The sequence below is a fragment of the Oncorhynchus gorbuscha genome, linkage group LG19 (assembly GCF_021184085.1).
Source record: "Oncorhynchus gorbuscha isolate QuinsamMale2020 ecotype Even-year linkage group LG19, OgorEven_v1.0, whole genome shotgun sequence".
NCBI classification, from domain to species: Eukaryota; Metazoa; Chordata; class Actinopteri; order Salmoniformes; family Salmonidae; genus Oncorhynchus; species Oncorhynchus gorbuscha.
Genome location: NC_060191.1, coordinates 14,529,983 through 14,541,220, shown reverse-complemented (window position 1 = coordinate 14,541,220; position 11,238 = coordinate 14,529,983). Strand labels below are relative to the sequence as shown.

Below are 11,238 nucleotides of genomic sequence, written 5' to 3'. Positions count from 1 at the left end.
AAAAAGCTTGGTAGAGTTAAGATGGCGGCATGTGGGTGAGGAGGCTGTAGTTCTAAGCTCGGGATTTTTTGTCATAAAATATTTATATGAATCCTTACATATACAGATATCGAGAAAATAACATTTCCCAGACACATTTGTGTGTTCATTTGGATTGGATCCATGACATCCATACACTTTGTGGTTCACCCGTTGCCCGGGACTGAGGACCAGCTCAATGACAGGTATTTATTGCGGGCGTGGAAAATAGGGGTTTAAATCAATATATATGTGTAGGGTGTGGCACCCGACGATTATCTATTTGTTTCGAAGCAATATTCATATTGTCATGTGTATTTCAATCAAACAATTTTCGACCACATTACCGTACTTGGAAGCAAGGCCCGGCATCTTGAACAAGCCTCTTCAACGTAGCTAACGACGTTAGCTAGCCTGCTAGGCTAACAAGCTAGTTAGCCATAGCTAGCAGCAGTTAACGGAGCTGTTTCGTTCGTTCTCTGTCTGCCTGGAATGATTGGCCGATGGTCAAAGTTGAGACGGACAATGGGGGATGGGGGGGGGGCGTCAGTGATTATGGCATTGTAATGATCCGTCAATGTTTTTTTTGCATTTGACATTGTATGTCATGTTAGCTACCTTTTGGATATCTTATTGTCGACTATCCAACTGGCTAGCTCAACGGAACGTTTGAAGATGTCGCTAGTTAGTTAAGTGGCTAATAAGCTAGCTAATGTATTAGTCACTGCTAGATAACGTTAGCTAAGCTAACCACACTTGTGCCAATATGTTTTCTTGCTAGTCAGGTACCGTTATCCAGCCAACCAACTGTAAGAACATTGGATTGCTTATTTGATTCGACTTGTTTATCTAGCCAACGACGTTAGTTAAATAACAAACGTTAGTCGACCAACTAATATTGTTCGTCGTGAACTTGTAACTTGCCTAGTTCAATAAAAAAAGATTTCAACCCGTTTTCAACGTCATAGTCTTAATCTCCAGCATCAAACCAATACAGTTTGTGAAAACGCTTTTCTATGATATGTGGTTTAAAAAAAAGTTAAGGTCCTACAAAATGCTTCTCTGTGACATTACAGGTAGGTTTTAAAAAATTCTGATTTTCAAAACCTGCAACGAGCTTCTAGGCCGAGGGTGTATTTTCTTGGCCCCCATGTCACCACGACTCTCACACTGTTTGAATATCACTGTTGAAGATATCATTTGGTACCAAGAACGTTTTAACTTTGTATTCTTTGAAGTACAAAACAGAAATGTGCCGTTTTCACATATGCTGGACATAAGAGGTTGAAAGTGGTGGAGTTGGCCTTTTAAATTACATTTTTTTATTTTATAGACGTTAGTTTAAGAGAGACAAGGACCAGCTATGAACGGTTGGCTGTCTGTCTTGTGACCTGCATTTTGCTCTGTATGTGATTTATAGTAAACCTATTTATATCATCCATTGAGATTGAACTGATTTAATGGGCTGTTCTACTTTAAAACAGAGATTGGGATGTTGGAAAAGCACATATTGAATGACCTTGAATTATAATCCAGGATATGACATATGAAGCTAGGATTTTGTGTATAATCCAGGTCTGTACCATTGGCCACCTGCTTGGGCCTAATTTACCAAGATGGTTCAGTTGACTTAACTTTGGCCTAATACAATCATGTTCACTCATCTTGTGACAATTGGCTGATGTGGAATGACAATCAATCCCCAGGTAAGCCGTATCTTTTACAAGCTGCTAGCACAGGCAATGGCATGCATTCACATTTTCTATATGGTCACCATGTGCAAATATATCCCCCTACTGCTCAACTGCAGTTATTTGTCTTACCAAAGAGGTGTTTCTTACCATAGTTCTCAAGAGGCATACATTTATCACAAAAAAGTATATATTTGCTTACAAGAATGGGTTGTGACTCACAAGCCAGTCTCATGGACTGCTCTTGCCTCGACTGTTCAGGATGTCTTTCCATGACCCAGCTGAGTACACTAATTCTTCTCTGACCCACATGGATAAAACAGTATTTTTGTACAGGTTAGGAGGAGAACATTAGGTTGAGAATATGCAAACACATTTCTTGCAGACTAAAAGTGCCCTTCTGTTCTGTTGATGTTGGTTATTAATGGCTCTGGGTGGTGTGCCTCATATATCAAGACAGTGTTGCTGGCTCATTGTTTATCTTCTGCTGACGGACTGGTTCCTGTCGCTGGACAACCCACCAGGCCTTGCCTTATAAGTCATTGCCATCCATTGGCTTGTCCACTGGGCTTGCTTGACAGGAAATGTAATTTGGCATAGGCCTATTACTTACATTTTCACCCCTTACAGCTTGCATGCAACTGTCTGATAGCCTTTCCCCTTTGCAACAGGTAATATTGCATCTTTGACTAGATTTGTCCACTTTCTGCGGCTGACTTTTTGTATGATATCAGCCTTCGTGTATTGACTTGCTCCCTTGAGCGTATGGATTAATTAAATGTTTGTTCTCTTCACCTGTTTCCTGTCAACATAACCATTTTTGTACTTAAGCCATTAGAATCAATGCTTTTAGTAGTTGAAGCTCTGTTTAAACAATTGTTGAGCCCATTTCATAGCAAGCAAAAGGAGTAAGGAATGTGCCTGGTTCACTCATTGAGAAAATAGATGCTAGTGCTGAAACAAAAGTTAATTCAGCCTGCCATATTTTACCCCCTTTTCTCCCCAATTTCGTGGTATCCAATTGTTAGTAGTTACTATCTTGTCTCATCGCTATAACTCCCGCGCGGGAGAGACTAAGGTCAAAAGCCATGCGTCCCCCGAAACACAGAGGAAACACAGCTCACCTGGCGACCTGGTTAGCATGCACTGCGCCCGGCCTGCCACAGGAGTCGCTAGTGCGCAATGAGACAAGGATAGCCCTACCGGCCAAACCCCCTAACCCGGACGACGCTAGTCCAATTGTGCGTCGCCCCACGGACCTCCCGGTCGCAGCCGGCTGCGACAGAGCCTGGGCGCGAACCCAGAGTCTCTGGTTGCACAGCTAGCACTACGATGCAGTGCACTAGACCACTGCGCCACCTGTGAGGCTGCGACATGGTTTTTAAACTTCCCTACAATCAAAGATTTTGCAGGTCTAGGATGGTGACAGTTAAGGACTTGGAGCTGTACTAAATAATCATTCTGCTAAACTTGTACTAAAAGTAATGGTCACAATAGTACATACACTAAGTTGACTGCCTTTTAAACCGCTTGGAAAATCCCAGAAAATTATGTCATGACTTTAGAATCTTCTGATAGGCTAATTGACACAATTTGAGTCAATTGGAGGTGTACCTGTGGGTGTATTTCAAGGCCTACCTTCAAGCTCATTGCTTCTTTGCTTGACATCATAGGAAAATCAAAAGAAATCAGCCAAGAACTCAGAAAAAAAAATGTAGCCTTCCACAAGTCTGGTTCATCCTTGTGAGCACCATGTTCATCTGTACAAACAATAGTACGCAAGTATAAACATCATGGGACTAAGCAGCTGTCATACCGCCCAGGAAGGAAACGGGTTCTGTCTCCTAGAGATGAACATACTTTGGTGAGAAGTGCAAATCAATCACAGAACAACAGCAAAGGACCTGTGAAGATGCTGGAGGAAACGGATACAAAAGTATCTCTATATCCACTCTAAAATGAGTCCTATATCAACATAACCTGAAAGGCCGCTAAGCAAGGAAGAAGCCACTGCTCCAAAACCGCAATAAAAAAAGCCATACTACGGTTTGCAACTGCACATGGGGACAAAGATTGTACTTTTTGGAGAAATGTCCTCTGGTCTGATGAAACAAAAATAGAACTGTTTGGCCATAATGACCCGTTATGTTTGGAAGAAAAAGGGGGATGCTTGCAAGCCGAAGAACACCATCCCAACCGTGAAGCACGGGGGTTGCAGCATCATGTTGTGGGGGTGCTTTGCTGCTGGAGACACTGGTGCACTTCACAAAATAAATGGATTCACGAGGAAGGAAAATTACGTGGATATATTGAAGCAATATTTCAAGAAAGAAACATCCTAAGAAATCAGTCAGGAAGTAAAAGCTTGGTCGCAAATGGGTCTTCCAAATGGACAATGACCCAAGCATACTTCCAAAGTTGTGGCAAAATGGCTTAAGGACAACAAAGTCAAGGTATTGGAGTGGCCATCACAAAGCCATGACCTCAATCCTATAGAAAATGTGTGGGCAAAACAGAAAAGGCGTGTGCGAGTAAGGAGGCCTATAAACTTAACTCAGTTACACCAGCTCTGTCTCTCAGGATTGGGCCAACATTCACCCAACTTATTGTGGGAAGCTTGTGGAAGGCTACCTGAAATGTTTGACCCAAGTTAAACAATTTTAAAGACAATGCTACCAAATACACTCAATTAGTATGTAAACTTTTGACCCACTGGTGATTTGATGAAAGAAATAAAAGCAGAAATAAATCATTCTATTATTCTGACATTTCACATTCATAAAATAAAGTGGTGATCCTAACTGACCTAAGACGGAATTTTTACTCTGATTAAATTTCAAGAATTGTGAAAAACTGAGTTTAAATGTATTTGGCTAAGGTGTATGTAAACTTCTGACTTCAACTGTAGCTCCGCACATTCCCTTTGACTTTGGGAATGACCTGCCAGCTGGCATCCCGAGTGAAGGCAACCGTCCCAATGCAGTGCATACACACCATGCTTTAACTGTTTAAGCTATACTGCTATTTAGGTTTTTTTTTTTTAAATGAAGCTGGTGTGTAATTTTGATACTATTGAGATTCTCATCGGACTTCTTGTTAATGTTGTGCAAGCAGATGCCTTGCTCCTTAGTCTACACAGAGTACAGACTAGTAGAAATGTCCTTATTGGCCATGGATTTCCAGACCGTTAATTGCACAGATTCATACTGTGAACGGGAATGAACAATCTCACTAATGTCAATGTTTTTTATTGAATTTTTATCCTGAACAGACTTCGTGAAGTGTCGGAGAAACTCAACAAATACAACTTTAACAGGTAAGACCTGAATATGATGTATTTTATTTTAACTGTGGAATAATCAGCAAATGTATTATTCAGCCATGTCTTTCAGCAGGGACCACACTCCACAGGTATATAGCGGTTTTATAGGTTTTCTACATGTTAACATTCACTACATTATCTGTTTCCAATGCAGTCATCCACACCTCAACCTGCTGGAGCAGGCCTCCTTAAAACAATGTGTAGTTGGCCCAAACCATGCTGGCTTTCTGCTTGAGGTAACATCGAAGGATTTATTACAATCAATAACATTTGAGCTGTACTGCCTCCTGGATGGAGGTTGTGATTCCAAATGGCACCATATTTCCCTATACAGTGCAGTCTTTAAAAAATAAAAATAACAGCACTGTTTATTAATAGAACAAATATTTTAGTGCAGTCTTTTTTTGTGACATGCCATCACCTTTTCCTTTTTGATAATATGTAGTAATTTCTTTCTTTCCAGGATGGACGTGTGTGTCGGATCAGCTTTGCTGTCCAGCCTGATCGTCTGGAGCTGACCAAACCAGATGGCAACGATGGGTGAGACTGTTTACACTAGGAGAATAGTTTCATCCTAATGGAGCTTAAGAGAACTTTATATACCAGGGGTTGCATTAGCTTTTAGAATTTGGTGGTTTCCAAACATGTACCATTAAAAAAATCTGCGTTTTAAACCATTTCACCTGCGTGTTTATATTGAAAGTTTTTTTGTTTGTTGCTTCAGTAGAGTGATGAACTATATAGTTGTACACAATTGTTTTCATCCGATGACAACAGAAGTGCAATGCTATTTGGCTAGTAAATGAGATTGCAATGAAAAAGCAAGGTTTTTTTTTTTGCAAAAACGATGGTTGGCCATCATATTTGTAATGTTTGTCATCGAAAGAATGTAGCCAGCTACATTTCCTAATGTTTTGCCTGATGAAAATCTTTTTTTGTAACTTGTTACTGAAAATTCTACACTGGAGGAAAGTACCCGAACACATCATATCAGTCAGAGCGCTGTCTGGTGTTCCTATGAGAGAGCAGAGATTTCATCTGAGTGGGGAAGTGCAACTGAAGCTCAAAATGAGTCCTTTTACATTCTTGATTTGGCGCGAACCCCGCCTGAAGCAGAGCAGAATTGACAAATAGAAGCGTTTTTAGATCTGCATTTACAAAACGCAGCAAGATATTTTGTCTGCCTTGACTCCTGCATGCTGAAGCCTAGCAATGGGGAGTCCTGCAAGTTGAGTTCCACTGAGTTCATACTAAGTCCTTAGGCTTACTAGTTGAACGGTTTCATTATGTTATTACTTAGTCACTTAAAATGCTATGACAAATGAAAGACCAGAAAGTGTTCACTGTGTTGACAAAACAAAGCTCGCAATGGTATTTTAGCATTTAGAAAATCTAGGCAGTGTTCTGAAAGCCAATTGCAGTTATGAATGAGCTTTTCTTTGTTTTATTTTGTATGAGCAAGAATGCCCTTTTAGCTTTTGCTCGGGATTGTGTTGGTGGCCTGCATGCATTTGTGAGTTTCATTGATAGCATATATATCTTACCAGCAGAATAGCATCAAACTGGGAACTAGGCCCTCTAGTTGCAAAGCATGCAAGTGAATCAGCCTGAGAATGACTGTTGAACAATGTGACTGGTTTACTTGAAGCTTTTCTGCAGAGCATATGTTTTGTTGCCTGGCACAGTGAAATAAGCTGAACTTTTCAAAAGAAAATGAGATGGTTTCAGATGGTAATAGCTTTGCAGTCAGCCGCATTGTGGTTTACTGGAAAGCCTTACTGTGGAAAAAGCACTGCACATTTTCAATCAGTAACTTTGACAGCTGACTGAACAAAGCTTCCACTCAGAATACTATCCAGTCACACTGCACTATATTTCTTTTTTTTTAAACAGTGTAATAAATGATAAACAAATGTACATTTCTACAGGTCTGTGTTTTATTTCTGCAGAAGTCTGCACAACTCATTGTTAGGCCTATTATACTCAGTTGCTAAATAAAACACTATTTTGTGTCTTGCTAAAATTCCTAATCGTAAAATGTATCTGCATTCTTTCATTGGGAAGCAATTCACAATATATTGAGATACTGTGTACAAAAGAGTCATGGGTTTGAATCTGAGGACATTGCTGTTATGGTCAGTCTCAGGCGTAGCTTATGATTTGGTTGCAAGTATGTAATGCAATTGACTCAAATGTAGACAGCAGCATATCCATACATCCATGTACAATAGACATCAAATTTATTTAACACAGTACACTCCGATGATATCAAATGATCATATTTTAGGAGTTAGCAATCGCAGCCCTAAAAAAAATCACAAGAACCTTTAAAAAGGAATAAGTCTTGAAGGTGGAACGAGTTGCAGCCAATTCTGATTCCCGAGGGTGTTGCCCTGCTAGTCTCCATTTCCCCTGTTGTTTTTTATTACCTTAAACATAAACATGTAAAAGCCCTAAGACATGGGCCACAACCTGGGATTTCCACTCCCAGGTTGTCGTCTTAATCTTTGGTCCCATCATGTGGGACTACTAGGTATGTAGTAACTGATCTGATCTCCCGTCTTTTGTTTCCAGTTCAAAGTTGAGTGGCAGTGGTTCAGGGACAGGAAGGAGCTCCAGGCCAGGCAGGACTAGTGATCCTCCCTGGTTCCTGTCTGGCTCTGACACACTGGGCAGACTGGCAGGCAACACCCTTGGGTAAGTTCTGGCAGTAAGGGCCCTCAGGAAAAACCTCCCCTAGACGCACTCGGGTAAAGTCGTTATATGGCTTCATGTGCATTAGTGCCACTTAGGCCTAGACAAAGACAGCTACAGGAGGACTGCTGAAATCATTACTATTCAGGTATTGTCCATATAAAATGAGATGACGTGGTCAGAATCAGACCTTGTAGCACAGTTGTCCTGGAAATTGGGACCTTCAATCCAAAGCAGCAGCAGCTCTGAGGTTAAAGGCATAAACATTAAATACCTATTGAGCTTTGATAGAAATGTGCTGTGGGCTGATTTTGAATGAGACTAGGTGAAAGCAATCTACCATCCTCCATTGTTTTTTCCACCTTGTTTTTTTTTTGCTACCTTCCTGGCTCCTTAATTAGATTTAATGTAGTCAAATTCATCTCTCAAATGAAAAGACATTTGCTACCAAACTATTTCTTCCAAATTGCGGTATGCATAAATACCCTAGGACCTCTGCTCTCTCTGTGAAAGCCAGCTGTCCCACGGTTAATTGCTAATCCAGTGTGCAGGCAGGCAGCCATGTGTTGAGTTGAGTTTCTGCTGTGTGGCTGACTGCTGTGCCTGACCTTCGCCTTGTGCTATAACAGGAGTCGCTGGAGCTCCGGGGTGAACGGTGGATCAGGAGGAGGAGGTGGAGGAGGAGGAGGTGGTGGTGTCGGCGGTGGCAGCAGCAGCAGTGTAGGAGGTGCAGGGGGAGGAGGTGTAGGAGGAGCTGTCAGTGGAGGTGGTGGTGGTGGTGGTGGAGGCTCCTCTGGGAGGTCATCTACAGCTGCCAGGGACTCGAGACGTCAGACCAGGGTGATCCGCACAGGGAGGGACCGGGGCTCTGGTCTCCTGGGCAGCCAGCCCCAGCCTGTCATTCCTGCCTCGGTCATCCCAGAGGAACTCATCTCCCAGGTTAGACCCACTGTCTGTCCTCAACTACATTTTTATTTAAATTCTGGAAGTGACCCCACCATATGACAATTGTATTGTTTGATCAGAGCCCCTCATATAAAGGGCCTCAACACATGGCCTTCACTTCTCTCTGGTGCTCAGTTGCCACCGTCACATGGTTGATTTCATGTTTCCTCCCTTCTTCCCCAGGCTCAGGTGGTCCTCCAGGGGAAGTCTAGGAGTGTGATCATCCGGGAGCTCCAGAGGACCAACCTGGATGTCAACCTGGCTGTCAACAACTTACTGAGCAGAGACGATGAGGACGGTGACGATGGCGATGACACAGCCAGCGAGTCCTACCTCCCTGGAGGTACCACTTTATTTCACCTTGATGTGTATTCCACAGCTTTCTCATTAAGATGGTAATCTATTGCAAGAAAGACTCAGCATGGCAGCTTTGTATGAAGAGCAGAGGGCTCTCAAACCGTTTGGTCTGGTTTTAAGGGGCTTATGTCAACACTTTATGTAGATAGTTGGTATTTGCTAAATTTGTGATTTGCTACATCTGTGAAACTGATGGAATTTTCACAATTCTAAATGCAAACGTCTTTATTAACTTATGGGTTTGACCCTTGCCTGATGGGACAGTAATAGTCATGTCATTAACATCTCTCTCTTTTGTGTTGACCTTACAGAGGACCTGATGTCCTTGCTGGATGCTGACATCCACTCAGCCCACCCCAGTGTCATCATCGATGCTGACGCCATGTTCTCTGAGGACATCAGCTACTTTGGCTACCCATCCTTCAGACGCTCCTCCCTGTCCCGCCTGGGTTCCTCGCGAGGTAACTGACCACACGGCACTCAGAGCTGCTGCCTAGGGACCATCATCCTCTTCTGTAGTCAGGAGATGGAGATTGAAATCATATTTCTCTTCCTAAATAGTTGTAGCAACAAGTTACCTTATCCGTCACCTAAATGGATGTAAGATTACTTTTCACCACATATAGTATATGCTTTTAGTTCTCTGATAGTCGAGGTATATTGTTAGTCAATACTAGTCTTTCCTTTTCAACCTGTCGGCAAAGCCCATGTGGATGTGGTGTTGTGAATGTGTGTTCAGTATGCTGCATGGCCATAATACCTGTTCTTCAGTGAGCCCTCTGAGAAAGGCCCATTAGACCCTGTCATTACAGGCACCACTCTCTACTGCAGCCTTATGCTGTAGGACAAACCCTCTCCCTTGTAATGCATGTCTATCTCTAATCTATCCTGACCTGTCTTCCTACCTCACATTTCAACATGTGAGTGTGCAGACAGACACCACTATTAACTTTCACCTTTTTACTGCCAAAACCCTCTTATTTGCATAATTCTAAAAACAAATCTCTTTAATTTGTTGACGGGTCTTCCCCAGAGAGTGGCTTACTTTTATCCCACTGGTGTGACCCCATTGCCATACCAGTTCTCCTTCTTCCCTTAGAGCGTGACTCAGAGCTGTTGCGTGAGCGCGAGTCTGTGTTGAGGTTGCGGGAGCGAAGGTGGCTGGATGGGGCCTCGTTTGACACGGAGAGGGGCTCCACCAGCCGCGAGGGGGAGCCCAGCCTGGACAAGAAGAACATCCCCGTCCAGAGCCCTGTCTCTCTGGGCGAGGAGCTGCAGTGGTGGCCTGACAAGGTGGGAGGATGGGGACATTGATCGATTGGTTGATGGAATAATTTGATTAATGGCAAGGTCCACTAATTTTGGTGTTCATTCATTGATGCAATGTCAATAAAGCTTGTTCAGGGAACATGACAGCATTAATTTATCATGTTAATTGATTTCCCACTTGCTTTATTTCTAGCAATATGTTTTAAAGTTTTCGCTAGGTCTATATCCTCAATATTGTTTTGGGTTAATATGCACAGATCAGAATAGCACATTTTTCTAAGTAATATTTCTGTTGGCGTTTTGGTCCAGGATGGTGTGAAGTTTGTGAGCATCGGGTCCTTGTTCTCTGAGCTGGTGGCAGTGAGCTCTAAGGGGGAACTCTACCAGTGGAAGTGGAGTGAACCAGAACCATACAGAAACACACAGGTAAACAGCAGTACTGTACAACAAGCCAACAGGACTGATTGCATGAACAATGTGAAGGATTCAGCAGCAGACTTTATAAAATAAAATTCTAATGATATATCAGAGACCAGTGCTGAACACTAACTCTCCTCCTGAGGACTACTTTGCAAATAGATGTTTTCATTCAAATACACATTTTATTAGCAAACCCACCCCATTAAAAAAATATATTTATCTAAAAATGGACTCCTCCTCCAACCAGAACCCTTCTATCCGCCACCCCCGGGTGTCCTTCTTGGGCCTGACCAATGAGAAGATCACCCTGCTGTCTGCTAACAGCATCAGAGCCACCGTGGCCACGGAGACCAACAAGGTGGCGACCTGGATGGATGACACCCTGAGCAGCGTGGCATCCAAGCTGGAACACAGTGCCCAGGCCTACCCTGAGCTGCAGGGGGAGCGCATCGTGTCTCTGCACTGCTGTGCCCTCTACACCTGCGCCCAGCTGGAGAGCAGCCTGTACTGGTGGTGAGTTAA

At 42.8% G+C, this 11,238-nt stretch overlaps 1 protein-coding gene across 18 annotated transcripts in view; it reads left to right on the top strand.

Annotated features, from left to right (window-relative positions):
- LOC124004753 (E3 ubiquitin-protein ligase UBR5-like) overlaps nucleotides 1-11,238 on the top strand; it is a 42,823-nt gene continuing 31,585 nt past the window's right edge. For 17 of the 18 annotated variants that reach the window (XM_046313509.1, XM_046313508.1, XM_046313499.1 and 14 more), the window contains exons 1-11: nucleotides 1-224; nucleotides 4,981-5,025; nucleotides 5,186-5,267; nucleotides 5,495-5,571; nucleotides 7,606-7,728; nucleotides 8,355-8,664; nucleotides 8,854-9,013; nucleotides 9,339-9,488; nucleotides 10,109-10,320; nucleotides 10,606-10,722; nucleotides 10,964-11,229. In XM_046313509.1, coding sequence (XP_046169465.1) covers nucleotides 163-224; nucleotides 4,981-5,025; nucleotides 5,186-5,267; nucleotides 5,495-5,571; nucleotides 7,606-7,728; nucleotides 8,355-8,664; nucleotides 8,854-9,013; nucleotides 9,339-9,488; nucleotides 10,109-10,320; nucleotides 10,606-10,722; nucleotides 10,964-11,229 — 1,604 coding nt within the window. In that variant the 5' untranslated portion in view covers nucleotides 1-162. The remainder of the gene's footprint in view (nucleotides 225-4,980; nucleotides 5,026-5,185; nucleotides 5,268-5,494; nucleotides 5,572-7,605; nucleotides 7,729-8,354; nucleotides 8,665-8,853; nucleotides 9,014-9,338; nucleotides 9,489-10,108; nucleotides 10,321-10,605; nucleotides 10,723-10,963; nucleotides 11,230-11,238) is intronic. The other variant, XM_046313498.1, reaches the window with a different exon arrangement.